Here is a 20,143-nt window from a genome sequence, read left to right as displayed (position 1 = left end):
TTAAAAAATGCCATTTGTGCAAAAGTTGCATCCTCTTACGCTGGGTGAGTGCGACCACATTCTTGGGATCCCGCTGTGTTTATAACTTGTATTAATGAACAGTGAAGAAGCATTGCATCGTTTTTATTAGAGAAGTGTGTAAGGTGGTTGTTCTCAAACTTGCCTTTTGTGGAGACCCAGCCGCCAGGGTTCACTGAGCACAGGCAGCAAAACTGCGCTATCAGCAAGCAGCGCATCGCTTGGGACACAGAACAGAGCAGTCACAGAAGTAGATGCAACTGACCATGATCCTTTAATACGCTTGCAAATTAACGTCAAGAACAAAAAGTGAGTACAGCAAATCTGAATGAAGTCATTTGAGGGCGAAAGATCCAGGCTGGGAATTTGTGAAAACAATGCAGACTAGTGATCCAAAGTAACAGAGGCTGTAACAGCCCATAACACACATACTGCCTGGCTTTTGGTTCTTCATTTAATTGTTAGTCTGATCACTGCAAGGCACTCATCTGTTTGCTAAAATATTGATGGCAAAAGAGGTAAAGTGCAGTTGAATATAAAGAAGCACAAGTGTATGCAGAAACGTTTGTAGACTGTTTTCTCTCTGAGAAACTGGAAAATGGGGTTTGGGTTTACAGCAATGACAGATCTGAAGAGCCAGCCGTTATTATCAGAGTAGCATCCAAATTGTGAGTTATGACGAGGTTAGACTATGGATTTGTATAGCAGGGTTTGGCTAAGGATGATCCTGCCTCAGGTAGGGGGTTGGACTAGATGATCTATGGAAGTCCCTTCCAACCCTACTTCTCTCTGATTCTATGAACTGTAGAAAGACACCACAGATCAGTTGCTGCTTCAGATGGCTTGCACTGTAAAATCACTTCAGACAGCATAATGTCATCTGAGGATAAGCAAGCACTGCAAAAACCTTCTCGCTGCTTCAAGTGTATAGTCAGATATCTTATGCCATTCAAATATAAGTGCTTTTATAGCAAGCGGAGCCCATTTACTGCCTAGATGGTCTCTAGCAATCTGTGTTAAATGCACGCTTCCAGATGATGGATGATAACCTTCTGGGTTCAGTTGAGAATGAAATCTTTCATGAATAAGGCCACCGTCTGGGGAGAAATCAGTACATTGCATCTTGCAAAAGAACATCTGCAGGATTTGTAAGTCTTAATCTCAAGCAGCACCACTGCCTTGGGAAGTTGTTGCCAGTCCTGTTTTCAGACAGAACTGCTGCCTTTCTCAACCTGAAAGAACCTGGTGCATCTGCCTGGTCTGGTGCCAAGATAAGCCCATAGGCTATGTACCTCTGGTGTCTGTAATAGTGCTTGGCTCTGGTCCCAGACATCTATTTCCAAATATTTTCCCCCAAGGTGCCATTGTGATGTACCGTTGATAACTTTACCCAAGCGCTTATCTGAGATCCTTTGGGCAGAGAGCCTTGTTCCAGTGCCAAAAGAGTGGGGAAGAAAGTCTCGCTTCTAGCCAAGTTGTTAGGAGGATATACGGGAGGTTGGGAAGACATGGGAGGGCTATCACAATGGTGGTTGTGAAGACATTAGAAGGACTTCTCACCTAGTGTATGAAACTCCCTGGACTGTCTGCGCAGGGCGGTCAGGTATGGATTCTTGCTGATGCTGGGCTCCATTTGAACCAAACTTAGACTATTCTAACCCAAACCTTGTTTAGGCAAGACTTGCTTACTGACTCTTTGGCCTGGTCCTCCATCATGCTAAGGCCCCTTTTGCATAGCTCTGGCAACACACCAGAAGCTGTAATACAGGCAAAAGTTTTAGGATAGTGGTACGGACATAACTTTGGATATAAATGTAAACCAGACTAGCTAAGCAGGTACCAGCTCCTGTATACTCTCTCATGTACTTAAGTTGTATTACAGTCTCCTAATAAATTCTTGGTGACCTTCATGCTTATTCTATGCGGAGATCAGGGAAGCAATACTCATCACCTTACCCCACTGTGCCCTTTTGTGTCTGTGATGCATTTGTGTTTCCTGTCCTGCATTTCACAGGAATTGAAAACCAAAATTAGTTTTCCTTTTATCACTGTCAAATCATCTTTCTAGTCATGCTGAGGCTGACAACCATATTTTGTCACAGATTACGCACCCAGGCTATAATACGCACCTTGTTTTTGAAAGGCAGAAGGAAGAAAGTAAGATCTTTTCTTGTAGCAAGTAACTGAGTAGCAGCAGCCAGGGAGCGCATTGCTGCAGATTTTACTTTTGCTTACAAGCAGCTCTTTCAGTGTTGGAGGCATAAATTGGACTTTCAGCTTTAGGACCATGACCAATGCAAGTTGAATACCTGCGTAATTAAAGGTATGAATGGCTTTTTCTCCTAACTGATTCATTTAAACCAATACCAGAGGCTCCCCAGCGACCCTAACTGGATGTAAATCAGGTCTACGCTGTTTGATCTCACTGTGATAACAATCCAAGTGCAAGCTAACCAGTTTTAAACTATTTGTGTTCACATCTGGGTTTGCAGCAGCTTTCACTCAGAAGGTTGGTCTGATTTTTTTTTTTTTGTTAAACCAATACAATTTGTGCCATGTATACAAGCGGTTAAATGGAGCTGGCACTCGCCAGGCATAACACTCTGGTAACTGGGTCTCCCAGCAAGGGGACTTTCTATAGTGAAAGGAGCATAAACGAGGCATCCTTTGTAAAAGGTGAAATATTGGGGGGGCAATAAAGAATACACAAAGCATGGTGTTGCACAACAGCTTATTAGAGTAATGGCTCCAGTAGGTGTGAATGTATTAGCTCCAGAAATATGGATTTTCATTTCCACCTAGGAGAACTTTTACAATCTTTGCAATCTCCTATGCCTGATGAAGGGTGCCTATGCTCGAAAGCTTGCAAATATCTACTTCTAATAAAAGATATCATCTCTGCCATGAGTTTTGATTCCTTTTAGCTCCAGAAGGCACCCAACAGTTCCATTAATCTGAGTTTGCAGATAAACTTTGTGACTTGTTAGGAACTCCTCTGTTCTGTATCTTGAGTGTGATCAGAAATCTTTTCATTGGAAGCAGTCACAGCATTAGCTCAGCGAGTGAATCAGGTTAACTTTTGATCTCCTTCGTGACTTTTGATCTCCATCCCTTAGGCATTGCAGGGAGGAACTTCAGGAGGCAGAAACCATCTGCTTAATGTTTGGACGTCTTAAAGGGAAACAAGGATTTCATCTCACTTCGGTGAAGGCTGGGCTCAGTCGCTGGGGCAAGCCAAGGGTGGAGCAAGTGATATCTCAGATACTTCCAGAGAAGATCTGATCCTCTCTGAAGCATTAATGCACAGCTGAGAGATGCTGAAGGGAACTGGGACAGTTTATTTTCACAGTGTAGCTTTTGCAAAACTTTTAACAATGACAGTAATCCCCTGCAGACTATCTATAAATGCAGTCCCATAAATAAGCATCCAGATAGCATAGCGTGGGACTTGGTGCCTAATGCATCTTGCAAGCAACTGCCAGCACTGCAAGCATCATAAATAAGAGACCTCAGTTAACCTTTGATTTAGTGTTGGTTGTTTTTACTGCCAGTAGGAAACTCTACTTGCATTCAGTGACTGAAACAATCTTGTCCCCTATATCACCATCTAAATACCTTAAGGGGGAGGTGGGTTTTAAAATCAGCAAGCAGTTGAAATCAAAATCTAAATAGGAGTTTGATGAGGGTCTAGGATAACTGTACAAATATCAGGCTCCAGAGTGGTGCATAGATGGCATGTCCATCCATCCGCAGCAGCATTTCCAGACCTCATCTGCCTTGATGAAAGGATAGTAACCTCCCTTTTTCATCTTCCCCATAGCAACAGGAAAAACACAAGTGGATGTATTACAAATATAAAACCCAAACAGAGGAGGGAGAAGATGTGTCCTCCTCGGAGCCCTTAAAATACGTTTCAGCAGTTCATTATTGCATCTTCTGAATTAGTGATTTCCATCTGTGTTGCTCATTAGTGTTGAAATATTGACATTTTTGTGTAAGAGGGAGTTTTCGAGGTAGCTGTAAATGCCAGCGGTTAATTAGTATAGGCTGTTTCCCCCTCTTCCCCCCCCCCTGTAGCAGACCATTAGCTTTGCTATATACGCTTACAAAAATTGCTGAAACTGTTAAAGGAAACATGAATTGTTGCAAACAAAGATAATCTCATCTGATCCCATTTAAGAGCTGGGTAAACAGCAAATACAAGCTTTAGATTGTATGCTAAGATCATATGCACAACAATTAATATGCTAGAGCATTTTCCCTGTCTAATCTGTATCTCTGTCCAACCACAGCAAGGGTCTCCATCCTCAGTAAGAGAACCGTCACCTCTTCACCCTCCGTTTGCATCTGGTAAAATTAGTAGAGCCTTCAAAGGAAGATTGCACAAATGATAAAGAAGTGGCTTTTCTGTGTGTGAAGTGAATGTACATGTGATCCGCCAGGCTAGAAGGTATCTGGAACGGTCTGACAGTCTTTAAACCAACAAAGTCAGGAAATTCCATGTTAATTTGCTGCCTTTATATCGTCGTGCAGTTTTTGCCCATCTGTAGTAACAGGCCAGGAAAGAGCAGTTTTTAGGCCACTGAGAAGGTGAACGGGTTTGTTAGTCACCTAGAGAGCACTCAAAATCTCTTCTGTTCTCCTGATATGGAATAGCCTCTGTTATGGCCTTCCTTTCTAATTTGTTAACACACTCCAGCTTGGAATGATTTTTTTTTTTTTTTTCCAAACTCTTCCCTGAAAAAAGCAGCTTTTAAAATAGCCTCTGAAACACAGCGCTGTTTGATCTCGCCTAAGTATTTGCTCAGTCCAAACTTCTGTGGATGGTGCAGTTTTTTTATTTCTACCTTCAGGAATGTAGTAGATCAGGATTTGAATGCACACACCTATACGTGGCTCTTCAGATCTACAGACCTGCTTAAACTTTATTTATTAAGACCTTGCCTCTGGACTTCAGGTTTTTAGAACCGATTGTTTTTTGCATTTGACGTTTATAAGGAGATAACTTTTAAGCCATTGGAACAGGGTTTTTATTTGTGGGGAGAGGAGGAAGGGATGGGTTTTGTGCATGTACTAACTTCTTTCAGAAGCCTTTCATTGAAGACGGTGGTGATTTGATGGGCAGAAAGAGATCTTGTGTGGAAAATCATGAAGTCTGCCAAGCTGATTTCATATTTCCGCTGTACTGAATTATGCCAATGCTGCCTTTATTAGGTGGGTTTGAAAGGTCCTTCTAATTAACAAAGTCTTCCACTTAAATTTTACAGTAGTGCATTGGCTATTTTCCACCTTAAGTGCTTTTTTTCTTTTTAAAATGCACGTTGAAAAAGAATATTTTATCTCGTGCCAAGTTGGAGGGGCGAGTTATTCCAGTGTGAAAGCAGGGTAACTTTTTAACCTGAAAGGTTGTTTTTTGTTTTGTGTAGATGACATCCACTAACGAAGGCATTTTGTTCTCATTCTTCCTTTGTTTTTCTTCTTCTTGAGCATAACAAACATGGTTTGAAGAGGAATGCCTGTCTCCAGAAGAGAAGTCAAGGATGGAGCATACTTGGTGCAGATAGTCAGATACGAGGAGCTTTCTTTCAGCTGTCCGCGAAATAAACTCCTTTATTCTGCTGACTATTTGTCTGACTCAGTTTGATATAAAGGGTAACCCCTGCAACCCTGGAGCTGGTCGGGCTTTTCTGTGACTGTTGGGTGGAAATGCCAGTTCTCTGTACTCAGTTGGATCGCGCCTTCCAGCTGTTTTGTTTCTGGTCTTGTACAACACCTCAGTTGGGTTTAGTTCAATCGTTCTGGTATCTCAAGCAGCTCCTGCCACTGAATCTAATTGTATCACAGCAAATAAGGTTGTGTGCTAGGGAACGGGCATAGCAGCATAATTCATATTTTCTCTCAATGAGTGAACAGGCAGCCAGGAAGTCTCCTCCAAATCCCGAAACAAAAATTGGCTTAAGAAATGAGAGTTAAGCCCCTGCTATTGGCTAATTCCCAGGTTGCTCAGCCTGCCTTGCCAAGCTAATTGTTTTATACTTCGTAACATGAACCATGTACGTTTGTTTTGTTCTTAGATTGAAGACTAAGCCTTGATCTATGTTCCACCTGCTTCCAACTGCCTGCCACGAATTCACGATCACATGACCCTGGATATGGACATCGTCCTTTCGGATTTTGTTCGCTCAACGGGGGCAGAGCCAGGACTGGCCAGAGACTTACTTGAAGGTAATAAGTGCTGGGATAGAAACATTTGATATTCGTTTGGTTCCTTCTTGGTTTAAGTAGGCAGGGAGGAGAGTTTGGGAGAGGAGATGGTTGTCTGCCAGGGGCAAGCTGTTAGTGATGGTAACACTGCACATTTTGAGGCTGTGACCTTTTCAATGTAGATAGTGAAACCTTGGCTTGATTTTACGTTCCATGTGACTAAGGTAATGGAGCTCAACTGTTTGCCGGGGTGAGAGTCGAATGCTTAAAAGAGAAGTGCAGCCTGCAGCAATAAACTATCTTTCCTGGCGTGTTGCATCCCAAAGTGGATCGGAAATCAATTTTTAGCTGAAGTGGTGTTTAGAAGTTGAGCACGTTGTCCTGGAGGCTGTATATTTTAGATCAGGCGCTCAGTAAAAGTTTCAATGTACTGTAAAAATCCACGTGTCAATGTTTCTTGTAAGGGATTGCAGTCGGGAGAAGTAAATTGAATGTGGGTTTTTTTTCTTCCTTTTCTACCTCTGTACTGATCACTTGCAGGTACCTGGCACACATTACAATTATGGTATGATTTTAGGTGTTAATTGCACATTAATCTGTTAATTGCTTGACCTGGTCCTGGGATTGCTGGGGCTGGGGTCGACAGTCAGCTGATTATGGGACCTGGCCTGGACAGCTCCAGGTCTCGTCTAGAACGCAGCTACCCTCTGACAGATCAGGCTCGGGGCAGCTCATCAGTGGGGTGATTGGGATTGTAGGAATTTTATACCCCATTTCAAATGTTTTACTTCCTGCCATACATGTTTGACATGGCAGCAGGCACGATGCTTGGGGTGGGGCATAAAATTACTCTGATCCCAGTAATGCCATTGTTTTAACATATGCTAAGTGCCACAGACTTGTCTCATGTTACTGTATCCTAATCTTGACCTTTTAAATTCCCATCTTTTAATTTTGAGCATCAGATGCACTTCTCATCCAGTTAACTTCCTCTGTCATCTAATGGTTAGGCAAGTTTTATTCTAAAAACCCTGCAGTTTTCACCAATGAACTCACAGCCAGGAAGCTGCATTGTGCTTTGGACAGACAAGGTCCCAGCCTTCACAATTAAAATTGTAACATTTAGTTTTGATTAAATTAATCCTATGGTTTTTTGGTCAATAAAACAATTTATCTGCTAACTTTGAATATCTGGTTCTGGCCTAAGGGTATTTGTGCTACACAGGTTGCTCTATTTGCTTTATGCAAATCACTTTTAGCTGTTAAAAATGACTTCATGTATACATGATGGTTCAGACTAGCCTGCCATCTAATACTGATAAATGTGTTCATCACGTAAGCAGAGCATTAAACAGAAATAGGAGTAATTTAGGGCTTATTTTTGCCGTGCTCTATATATCTAATAATTCAGTTACAGGAACACAAGAGTTCAATGTAGGTTTTTAAGGCTGTGCCCACATTAGAGGCAGTGATCGGCACAATGCTGTAGCTGAGGGGCAAGAAGAGGCATGACCCATGATCAACCTACCTGTGTGAGCAAGATCATCTAGAGAGAACAGAGTTATTCAGGCAAAACCGTGCTTTTACTGGTATAGCTTGTTCTGCTTGCAAGGGTAGTTTCATCATGCCTTGCCAGTATAGTTGCATCTGTGCTAGGAGCGCTGTGTTGTGCTAGCATCCTGCTGTTCCTATACTGGAAAAGTGTGCCTGGAGTAGACCCTGTCCCACGTATAATCGCATGATGTTAGCAGTTCTGTTTTTCTGTGAGACTCCATCCAAATGTGAAGGAAATGCAGATCCAAGACGAGCAAGTTATTGACGCTGTTGTTACAGTGCCATAAAGTTAAGGTTGCCATGTGCTGGAAAGCAGAGCTGCAGTCTTGCGTTTAGATAGGCTTAGTTGGGAGCAGATGTGGCCCTGCCGTTTTGATTTGTGGGACTAGATGGGTGCAGCACTGGGAAGTTGCCTGTTGTACCTCTGAAAGGCATGAGCATTTTTCTTTACCAGACTGCATGCTTTTAATTGGTTTATGAGTAGCTCTTCATCTGCCTAAAATGCTGGAGGCTGCAAGTGAGAGAGGAACAATGGAAGAAAACCCTGGTCAGACCCAGTTTGCTCTCCTTTTCTGCATCCTCTCTCTAACCCTGTGTCACAGGGGTACCCAGTAAATGGCAGTTCTCATGTTCTTAAATTCATATATTGAATAAAAGCCTGCAAATAACTTGCGCTGCCCTCAGCCTACCATTAAAAGAAGGAGCAGGGTGCACTGACTTTTCTGCTTCCCCCCACCCCCTTCCCCCAAGCTGTAAATACACTTACAAACATAGCCTGTGGGTCTGTGTTACCAAAATGCTTGGTGATGCTACACATGAGCAAGGAAATGCTGACAAAAGCCCTGACATTTTCATCCTCCATGGTGACAGCAGGAGAGCTGTGTCTGGCAACAGTGCATGAGTGTCTAGCACAAGGCAAGATTTGGTGCAGTGTGGCATTGCCGAGTTGTCCATGCCATGACCGCCTTCACTTTAGAACCAGGCTTGTTCTGTGAGTTGGGAATTTGGCTTTGTACTAACATTGCAGTCCCCAGCTGACCTTTTTATCCTGTTGTAGGTACGCACGCATCCTGTTTTCATATGTGGGGTGTGGTGGCTTCCGCCTTGGGACTGGGAGCCAGGAGCTGTGAGCTTGAACCTGACTCTGAAGCGATCTCCATAACTTTTTCTATCCTGAGAGTACCTGCTTGGTAGATTTGAAAGAGTCCAGTGAAGAGCAACAAAAATTATTGGAAGCCCAGGAAACATGAGTTATGAGGAAAGGCAGAAAGAGAGAAAGTGATTTATTTCTTCCCTGGGGAAGAGAAGATGGAGAGGGGATTTGATAAATCTTCAAATACCCGAAGGGCAGTTTATAAGAGAGTCTTTTTCTCTGTGGCTGATGGTACAGGAATCGGAGCCATGACCTCAGACTGCAACAGGTGAAATTTAGGTTGTAGATTAGGAAGAACATTTGGACTATGAGGGTGGTTAAGCATTGGAACAGGTTACCTATAGAAGTTGTGAAATCTCCATCTTTGGGCATTTTTAAAAACCAGGTTAGATATAAGCACTTAATGGGGATGGATTTAGTCGGGAAAGATCCTGTCTTGAGCAGGAAGCTGGACTAGATGACCTCCCGAGGTCCCTTCCATTCCTTCTTTCCTACAGTCCTCCTCTGGTATCTAAAGATGGGAGCACTAATGCAGATCAGCTGCCAGGTCGTTTACGACAGCCTATAGAAGGGCTAGCCACAGTTTTAAACGCATCTGTGCCCAGCCAGCACTGGGTTCTTCATGGCTGCCACCACTTTGGAGCTTCATCCATAACAAATTACAGGATATGAATTTGTTGGTATAGATACGTTTGCTGGTATGTGTCCTTAGCAAGCTGCTCCATCTCTTCTCCCCAGTCTTTCTGTAAAGCTCCTTAAGGCTCTGAGGATTTGGAGCTCTCTTCCTCTTCAAGTCATGTTGGGTGATGGCAAAAACTCCCCTTTATTTTAACGGGACTAGGATTTGGGTGATGGCAATAAATCCCCTTTACTTTAACGGGACTAGGATTTTGCCCCGTGTTTCTAGACGATGCTGTCTCTGGGAGGCCTGGCATCTGCAGTTTGGGTGCATTTAAGTTCTGATTTCTAATTGAATATTTCCTTTCACTTAAGGATTTCTGATCTTTTCTTTCTAAAGAAGAGTATTTTTAGCTCAAGATGAAACCAGGAGAGGAAGTTTTTCATCATCTGCCCATTTCTTCAGCGCGTGGTCACTTATTTGGGCAACTGTCACGCTGACTAATTTTCATAACGCATTTCCTAAAGTTACTCAGTGTTACTACAACATTTTCAGCTACGTGCTTTCGGGCAAGATACTGATGTTATATTTTTGGTGGGGATTGACTTTCCGCTGTGCTCAGAAAGCAGTCATATAAAATGCCACTGTATCACTTATCTCAAAACAGGACATCCCAGGGTGACACCGATGCCACCTTTGTGCGCACTGTGTTCAGATTAACGCATGAATTGCAAGCTGAGTCTGGTTCTGATTATACACTCTTCTGTGTTTTGATTACCTGTAGGTTTTTATAGCTGCTGTGCAGCTGGATAAGAATCTAGATGGTTTGTTTTGACAAGAAAGGATTTTACATTTCAGGAATAAGTGTTTCAGTGCAAAAAAACCAGAATATCTAGCAAGTACATTTACACATGCTTAATTTTGAGGTCTTTTGCATCCAAGCTAGAATGTAAGAGTAAATGCACCCTAGTAGTTTTTCTTTTGGTGACATCCAGAAACAAAATTGTTTGTGGAAATAGCTGACAGATCTCACTCATCCCAGGTGAATTTTCCCCTCCTGTCTCTGCTGTTCCCGCTGGAATAGCCCCTTATTTTCAGTCTGGTTATTCATATATCAGGGCAGTCTGCGAGCGTGAAATCCAAATTAATTCACTTTGCCATTTGCTTCTAAAAAACATGTGGGCAGGAGCTATTAAGAGCAAGTATGATTGAGTGTTGTTTTCAAGGGAAGATTTACTTTAGGCTCTACTTAAATCCTGCATTATCATTCACAGATGTATGCATTAAGTTTTATAATGGAGCCAGTCAAGTAGTTGTACAGTGGAGCCCACGTTGCCACAGGATAATTTCTTGGCAAATTTAGATTTTTACTATAGTTATTTACATGTCTGCCAAAACTACTTTAGTATTGTCCGAGCAAAGGTTTTGATTTAATTTGAGCAGTTTTATTGCACACAAATGAAAGTGGCATTAATGGTAATGCTTGATTGAGGAGGAGTCTATATTCAGAACGGCAGAATTATGTTGAGATTAGTTTGAAGACTTTACGGCTAATCTAAGTTTGCAAGACCGGGGACATGACTTTCTCTTCTAGACCATTCAGGATTTTGTCTTGAAGTTGGTTTTGGCACTTTTCTTCACCTCCTTTCTATTCTTATCTAGTTCAATAAATTAAATACAAGATAAAACTTTATTTGATAACAGAATTTGAGTCTGCAGTACAACGGACACTATTTACATTAAGCGGCAAATGGCATACTGCTGATGTAGAAAAAGCTGTAAAACTATTAAACAGCATATTATATTCTGTTATCAGTTTGCAAATGCTTCATGTGTGGGCTCAGATGATTTTAGTGTCACATGGCACCTGTGAAGTCTTGTCCATTTGCTCACCTGGAACACGGAAGTGGCTCGAATTTTCTTTCCCCATTTAGACTTTTCTTGTCATTGGAATATTTTTAATGAACCAGTTAAGAGTTTAAAGCAAAAGGTGAGTAGTTGATCCTCTTTAGGAGTGGACAAGCCGGCTTCAGTTAACTAATTTGGATTGGTCCTCGGGGAGGTTTTAATTTGGAAGAGAGAAGTACAGTTTGGAAGAGCAGAATCCACACTTGTCCACATGGCTGTAGGGGAACAGGACTGTTGCCATAACAGGAATGAATAGTTCACTGGGCTGCACTTCTAGTTTGTTTCTAAAAGAAAGTAGTAATTACCTAAACTTGAATAGGTCTTGATTTTAAGCAGTGTACATTCATGATGGTAACAGCGGAAGTCTTAGCAAAGAGCGCAGACCTACTGTAGAGGGATCTGTCTCTGACTACATAGGACAGCAGACAGTCCTTCCGTTAAAATTGGTTGCAAATAAGACCATCACATCCAAACAGCTGCCGATTTGATAGATGTGTAGTGGAGATGTACTGCAGTTTTAAATTCCTCTAGATTTTTCACTGCATCCTATAGCTCTAATTCCAACATCACTTTGAAACAGCACCTTCCTGAACTTGATTTGTCACTGAATCTAAAATGGGCATTTCCTTTGCTCGCTTGTGTTTAATTCAGGGAATGAAAGCATTGAGGTTTTGGTGTTCTCAAAGTGACTTTTTTAAGCAGAACAGACAGAGTTTTAATTTGGTAAACCTCAGACAATACATACATTTCTTTTCTCTCTCGTGTCAGTTCTCTTGATATTTTAATTTCTGTTTAAAAACTGTTGTGTAGAATATTTCCATAATTTCTCCCCCACCCGGAAGACATACTTGAAGGAACTTCTATGTGGCTTCCTTGTTTTAGATTATTTCTAAAAATCGTTAGCTTCAAACAGCAATTGGGGCTCATGGTAGAGGTGATATCTTTTATTAGACCAACCGATTTTACCTCTACCATGAGCCCTGATTGCTTTTTTCCTTTAGACCCAATACGGCTACAGCCTGGATACTTAGCTTCAAACAGTGCTTTTAATGTAACGTCTTCAGTATGTACCACAGTTTCACTTGGATATAAAATATGAACCTTTATTTCAGGCAGTTCAGGGTAATGGGATAGATAATGGAGCAACGTAGTTAGGTGAGTAAATAATACTCATTCTAGTTACTAACAGTGCTCGTAGTAGAAATATAATAGTAGCTTTAAGGTGTCAGCATTGATCTATAAGGAATAAAACCCCTTTGCAGCCCAAATTATCCAAGGGGAGAGAGTCTGAGATGCATATTTTAACCCGGCAGCTTACATCAGCTGGAAGACTTGGGTTAAGGGTGCATATTTAGATCTGTGGACAGGGCCCTAGAGTCTGCTTTTTATTTCATCCTTGGGGTGGATGGAGCTGGAGTCTGCCCTTCAGGCCATTTATGCATGGTTTATGTGCTTATCAGAGGTGCTCAGTACCTGCCACTTGTGCTGGAAGCTATAAGAAGACGGAGGTGGTTCAGTACCTTTGGAAGAAACAGGCCTTCATGCCCTTTCTGCCAGGGTTTTGGGTTCTTGTGCCAAGGAATTGCTGCATGCAACTTGAATAGTTTTTATAGTTAGTGGATTATTCTTAAATGCAATGAAAGGCTGAACAACAGCTGTGTTTTCATTAGGGCTAAGTTCATCATAGTAACACCTGAGGACTAGGAAGGTGTCCTGTTGTGCCTGGTACTGTACAACCAGCAGCCAACAGCCCGTGTCCCAAATATCTTAGATGTGATCAACACAGGACCTGGAGGGAGATAAACCAGGCAAATAGCGTAGTGGCAGCAAGTGTCCATTGAGCTGTTTTGTGGGGGCAGGCGTGGTGATCATGGAGACTAGAAGTAAAGGGGAAAGGGACCTCGAAGGGAAGGGAGGCATGAAGAATGTGGAAGGAGTAACGGGGAGGCGAGGGAGAGGGCTGGAGCAAACAGGCCATCAGCCCTTGGCTGAGAAATCCAGCCGGTGCTGGAGAAAGTTCTCCGAGCTTCTGAAGGACTTCACTTCGGTTGCTTCTGCCGGGTGGAGTCTCTCCAGGCACGTGTGAGCATCAGGGCAGCTTAGGGGATGCAGTGCCCCTGGAGGATAAGTAGTCTTCTGCTCCCCAGTGGGTCCCATCTCATTCCCTGCCTCAGTAGCTCCTATTTCGGGCAGCTGTTTCACTGCACACCTCTGCCTGCTTCTTGCATTTAACGTACTTCATTGCTGAGTCCACCTAAGGCTAAGATCCCAGTCTGGCCCATTAGCTTCATAAGTGAAGTTCTTCCCTAATTCAGCCTTGCACAGTTTCTTGCCATCTCACCTCTTTATCATCCTATGAACACACTCGGCGAAGGCAGATTGCCTAGTAGCACAATTTGGAAGCTGCATATTTTGCAAGCGTCTGGCCCAGTTGCTCCAACTTCCTCGTAACTTAAAGTGCTAAAACCACATGAGGAGCGGCTGGACCCGAACACTTGTGAAAGAGGCAAATACTGATTCGCGATAGCAAACGGAAGCCTTGAACTGATGGATCGTTTTAACTTTCCAGCCAAAGGGGCTTGACTCGAAGAGGACCAGTGGTGGAACAGATTTGCGAGGCAGAACTGATGGCTAAACGCCGTCAATTAACACTATTAAAAGAACTGAAATGCTTCAGAAACACAGTTCCCTTCAGAACTGAGACACTGAAACATGCTTGGATTATCTGTGATCTGTCTTAAGCCAGTTGGCGGTTCAAGTATTTTTCCGGTCGTGAGGATGCGCCATATGTTTGCCGCCTTTGAAAGCAGTAAATGAACACAATGTGAAGATTCCCGAGAAAAGGTGTTGATTGAAAAACCCTTAGCATCGCAATTTCCACCTACACCCCAGTGTCACTCGCCACCCAAACAGCAGTAGTTTTGAAAGGTTTATTGCACCCTGGAAGAGATTCAAATGGTTTAATATTTCAGGGTTGTTGTCGCTGTTGCTAAATTAGATCCTTTCAGCTTTCAAGATTAGCCTTTAAGTGAAGGGGAATTACTTTAAAGCAAGGCTGCCTAAATTCCAGGCAGCTGGAGCCACAGACCCCCCAGCTCCCTGTTACAGCACGGGCTGCCCGGTATCGCACCCCTCTTGGCTCTCTTTTTTGCTATGCTTGTAGCTTGGGCGCTCTAGCCCCCCTTGGCCACTGGGGCAGGGGTAGGGGGAGTGGTGGCTGGACAGGAGCCCACGGGTGGCACGCTAACCCTTTCAGAGGGGTGCACGTCGGCTGCCAGTTGAGCAGTCCTGCTTTACAGAAGCATTCAGCCCCAGTCTACACATGCAGTTGTGCATCACTGCGTATTAAAATAATAATACATCTGATTCTGCTATAAAACACTGTTAATTTGTTTGGTAGGCACCTTGACATGCTTTTGCACTTTTTGGGCTTGTCTGCTGATGTGAAATGGGAGTTTCTCTTTCCTTAAAAAAAAAAAAAAAGAAAGAAAAGAAAATTAAATTTATATGGAAATACATATATATAATAAAAAAAAATATATTGGATTTGTCCATGAAGGACCATTTAATTTTAGTATTGCCCTCCAGTAACATGGGTGATATGGAAAGCTGTTTACTCTTTGTTCCGTCAGGGAGCAAATGGTGCTTGCATTGTAACACATTTCTTTAATGCGGTCGAAGCAGCTTACAAAACAATATTGAGTATGACCTCAATCAGACGGCCAACTGGTGTGGCTACAGGGTGGCTGGTGAATGTGAAGGAAGAATAAAGATCAGTGCAGCTATATTCTGATAATAAGCCATAAGTAAGGGTTGGTTTTTTTTAACAATGATCTTTTTTAGGACCAACTGTACAGTTAGGAGAAGTATTAGGCAAGTTTTCAGACATCAGATGTCCTTGCTTCTCACACAGTTCCTGGGCCATCACGGTTGCAACACTCCAACTCGGATAAAAATGGATGCCTTTCAAAGTGCAAAAGGGAATAAATTAGAGCAGGTTTTTATCCCTTCTCCGTCTTCTGTGCTGAGCATATTCAGTTTGCATTGTTGAGCTTAGACTCGGTGATGTTCCTTTCCAGGTTGGAGTTATCATTGGCCAAGAGATTGATCGCTGATTGCTCTGGTTTTTTAAGGAGGACTTCTACAAGGGCACCATGTTTCACATCTGGCTTGATTTCCACCTCCCTCAAATGGTGACTGTCTTTATTATTCTTCCCAACCAAGGTAAAAACTGGGACATGAACGCGGCACTGAGCGACTTTGAACAGCTGAGGCAAGTGCACGCAGGGAACCTGCCACATTCCTTTAACGAAGGGCGCAGCTACAAACCCCTGGAGAAGGAGGCCCCTCGGCCCATGCGGCCACCGCTCCAGCGCCAGGACGACATTGTGCAAGGTGAGTGGGATTTCTGGGGCATTTTCCAGCCTAATGATGCTTAGTGATGTGGTAGATCAGAAATGGCTTTAAAAAAAAAAAGTCATGGGGTTTTTTGGTCCCTTGACCTGGTTCCTGCTAGAGATGAGAGGTGGCATGTAGCTAGAAAAGAAATAGGCTCAGGCACACTCACACTCACTCACCCTGCCATAACCAGTTCTGTGCTAACCCGCTCCAAGTGTCGGCCTTTGTGGCCTATGAGGAAAGTAGCTTGAGAGAGAGAGAGAGGAGGGTTGTACAGTACTGAATGCAGAGCTGCATCCCAAACCTTGCAGAGGTTATCAAAAGCTCTTTGATTTACTTTGGAGACTCTTTGAGCACAGATACAGTCCAGAACACAGCAGCTGCAAAAGTATTGCAAAGCCGTCATTCCCCATGGTTGTGCTGGGCTATGTCTTTTTGGTGTGAGGCAGAGGAGCAGACACAGTCTGATTTTACAGGGGCGCTGGTCATCATTTGAATCAGAGCCAAATCCGGGGATGAGAGGAAGCTGCTGCCTTTACATTTTTTATTCTTCAAGCTGGAACCTCTTCCCCTGCTGGAATTCACTGCCTGTCATGCCAACAGCCGCTAACAGATAACAAGGCCTTTGACAGCTCTCCTTGCAGTGAATGGAGAGTTGCTTCACTGCAGCTCCTTTGCTTTTGCCTTTCCTCTAAGGCACTTTGGTTATATTAATTAACTAGACCATGGACTGCTGTGGCTGATCAAACCTTTTATCCAGGTGGTGGGTTGTGGGTCTTGTGCCTCGGGTCACAAAAGGATTTGGAGACAGAGGGAGTAGAATTTGGGTCACTTGAGTCTATCCTGAGTTTTGCTTAGCAGGAGAGAAATGAAGCCTACTACTACCCTGTTACAATGCCTTCCCTCCCAGTTGTGATCATGGGCATGTCCCGTTGTGAGGTTTGGCGCTTCTTCGTAGAGGCACATGGGTCAAGAAATGCAGCTCTCACACCCCTCTTCCTTCCTGTGGGTTTCAGAGAAACGCCTGTCCCGGGGGATTTCTCACGCCAGCTCCACCATTGTCTCCTTGGCCCGTTCCCATGTCTCCAGCAATGGCAGCAGCGAACACTTGCTGGAGATGCCCATTTGCACTTTCCAGTTGCCGGACCTCACCATCTACAACGAGGAATTTCGGAGCTTCATTGAGCGCGATCTCATTGAGCAGTCGATGCTGGTAGCATTGGAGCAGGCTGGTAAGTTTTACCCTGGGGGGGGTATTACCTTTTTTTTTTTTTTTTTGGTTAAGTTTTATTAACACTAACATTGTGCAGCAACAAGGTGCAGCCGTGCCAGCTGGCCTGTGCTGCTGTTTACAGGCTCCAAGCTGCAAAGAATTGAACACGTTACAGGGATGATGCACTCTGTATCCGTGATAGATAACGTTGGTTTGATTCTTTCTGTAGCAGGGAAACAAACTGCAGAGTTGAGAGGAGGATGTAAACAGGCTTAAAGCTGCTTTGTTTTGTCTGTCGGCACTGAAAGCAACCAGTGTTCACTGTTATCTGCTCAAGTGACTTTTGAATGTTACCAAATAATGCATCCGCCTCCCCCTGTGGAGATTTCATCTCTGTGCACTGTTTCTTCATAATATAAGACAGCAGATTGCAGCTTGCATCCCTTCCAAATATGTGTAAACACTCCAAAAACACGCTATATGAAAATAGATGCAAGCTAGCAGAAAAGGACCTGGGGGTGACCGTGGACAAGAAGCTGAATAAGAGTAAACAGTGTGCCCTTGTTGCAAAGAAGGCTAATGTCATCCTGGACTGCATTAGTAGGGGCGTTGGCAGCAGATTGAGGGAAGTGATTCTTCTCCTCTGTTAGCACTGGTGAGGCCACAGCTGGAGTCCTGTGTCCAGTTTTGCGCCCCCCACTATAGAAAGGATGTAGACAAATTGGAGAGAGAGGTCCAGCAAAGGGCAAAGAAAATGGTTTGGAGGCTAGGGGACAGGACTTGTGAGGAGAGGCTGGGGGCAGTCGGGTGAATAGTGATAATAAGCATGTGGTTTCCTCCAAAGCCTTTAAAAATGAAATATAAAAAAACTCCATACTCAAGGCACAAATTCCCATCTGGTTTTAACAGCCTGATCTTAACTTTTCAGCATACTCCCACATTTTTCTTGCTCCTACCACCAATGTATGGCTATAACCAGAAGGTTGTTCCTCTAGAGGGAACAAATTTTTAAGGTAGGCTAAATTTTAGACCTGATCTATTTGAGTGTCCCTGTAATAAATATACTGAGGTTTTGGAAATGAACACTTGATACGAGTGATCTTGTTACCTGCAGGCCTGGTAATCAGTGAAACCATCCTGCCTCATGAAAACAAATTTCATTCATCCTGGCCTCTGTACATGCCTCTAGATGGCCGTTGTGCACCTATTTTGCTACCGTATTTTCTCGCCTATTACACATCTAGGTATTAGATAGGCATTATGAAGATTTTTTTTTCCAGAATTAGGGCTGAAGAGAGCAGGGACAAAGCCTAATCTTCAGCTGACATCCCCTCCCTTTCCTGCTTAACTAAACCTAGCTGCAGATGAAGACTGGTCTCCACGGGTGGACCTATGATTTTGAAAAGAGCTTAAGAGCTGTGAAATAAGAGAAGAGATCAGAAGCCCTAGTGCACTGCAAAATTGCCCTTGGAAGGTTAGCTTGATTAATGGAATGACTGTTAAAAAGAAGAGATGATTGTTAACACCTGTGAAATGAAGAATAACGGGCTATGGACTCCTTCAGTTGCCTAAATGATGATACCAGAGCTGCTGTGCTGTGGAGCTGGAATCAAAGCTTCTATTTCAGGCAAAAAAAAAAAATCCAGCTTCCCAGCTTAATACACCCCAATTTAGGGGGGCTGGTTTTGGGGAGACAGTTGCATGGTGTACATGAGAAAATGTGGTAATATGGAGATTGTGTTTGACATGCATGTTCTTGCATAGGGTTAAGATCTCATTTCAACTCTCAAAGCTGTATTTTGCTCATAATTTAGCAGCAATCTTAGGTGTTAAAACCACATACTAGCTAGACCTAGTGATATGGAGCCCAGAACTGAACTCCCACTGACTTCAACAAAGCTGGGATAGGCTTTTGGTGGTCTTGGCTTTCTTATCTGCATGCCAATAATACCTGGTACTGTGGCATGATGGTAGGATACATTAGCTGGTGTTTATGAAGTGCTCTGGAGGTGGGATTCTCTGTGTGTGGGTGTATGACAAATGTGAGTGTTTCTTAAACAGAGAAATAGAGCATGTTTAGGAAATAGCTTGAAACGTTCCAAGTGTCATTTGCTGGTTTTTGGGGTTGTTTTTGTTTTAGCGACTTCCTTTATCGATTTAGCACACAGTGTGCTTGGGGGATGCAGTAAACAGTTTATAGGCCAGTAATTCTTAGTGTGATTCTGTTATCCAAAAAGCCTCCATAAATATGAATAAAAGAAGCCTCCCTCTCATGCTTCTGGAGGGAGGGAGGGAGTACTGCCCTTTTTACAGAGGAAGAAATGGTGGAAGTGATTTATTTGTTGTCACATTGAAGTCTGGGAGTAAACCCTAGATCTGCTGCCTTTGACTCCCATTCCTCTACTGGAGATGAATTGAGTGGTGCTGAATAGCTCTCGTCCCCCCCAAGCCCATTGGCCATAGGACTTGTGCTTTCTTTCACTCATAGGTTACAGTCCTGCAATCTGCAAAATGCCATCTGTAGGCAGGCTATTAAAAATTGCTGTATGATGAGTTCAGTTTTAGGCATGTCCTGTCGTTCGAGCGCAATTTCCCCCACTGATGCAGAGGCAGCGAATGAATGGTAAACAGATGCCTTCTGCTGAGAATAGAAACCTCTTGTGTTTGGCTACAGATGATAAGAGGAATCAATACAAGACTGCCGCTGGCCTTAATAAAGGTTTCTTTCTTTCAGGGTGGTATCTTCTGCTGGCCTTTCTATACACACATGCATCTGCCCACTTCTCCCTAAATGCTGCATGCTGTGTATTCGGCTTTCTGAGCTTCTGCAGGTCCCCTGGCTAAATAAAGTCACTGGCCGGACCAGCTCTTACTCATGGGGAGAGGCACCATGAAGTCAGATTCATTGCTAGACCAACACGATTGCAAAATGGTAATGAAAAGCTCCCTGGGGACCTGGGGATGGCTGGGAGGGGCTGTAATGGAATATGCAGCTTCTCTCCTGTTCTTGTTGGGTGGGTGCCCACACTGCAAAACCATCACCACCACGGTTGTGGTGAGTCGACCTCTCTTTTGG

The 20,143-nt window shown here is 43.4% G+C and overlaps 1 protein-coding gene across 2 annotated transcripts in view; it reads left to right on the top strand.

Annotated features, from left to right (window-relative positions):
- OTUD7B (OTU deubiquitinase 7B) overlaps positions 1-20,143 on the top strand; it is a 52,932-nt gene that overhangs the window by 9,196 nt on the left and 23,593 nt on the right. Inside the window, exons 1-4 of one of the 2 annotated variants that reach the window (XM_006033501.3) lie at positions 4,394-4,468; positions 6,093-6,243; positions 15,681-15,851; positions 16,871-17,086. In XM_006033501.3, coding sequence (XP_006033563.1) covers positions 6,159-6,243; positions 15,681-15,851; positions 16,871-17,086 — 472 coding nt within the window. In that variant the 5' untranslated portion in view covers positions 4,394-4,468; positions 6,093-6,158. Of the gene's footprint in view, positions 1-4,393; positions 4,469-6,092; positions 6,244-15,680; positions 15,852-16,870; positions 17,087-20,143 lie in introns of those variants that run through there. The other variant, XM_025215280.1, reaches the window with a different exon arrangement.

The sequence above is a fragment of the Alligator sinensis genome, unplaced genomic scaffold (genome assembly GCF_000455745.1).
Source record: "Alligator sinensis unplaced genomic scaffold, ASM45574v1 scaffold735_1, whole genome shotgun sequence".
Taxonomy (NCBI): Eukaryota; Metazoa; Chordata; order Crocodylia; family Alligatoridae; genus Alligator; species Alligator sinensis.
The sequence above is the reverse complement of the archived record's forward strand: the minus strand, read 5'-3'. Positions and strand labels throughout refer to the sequence as shown.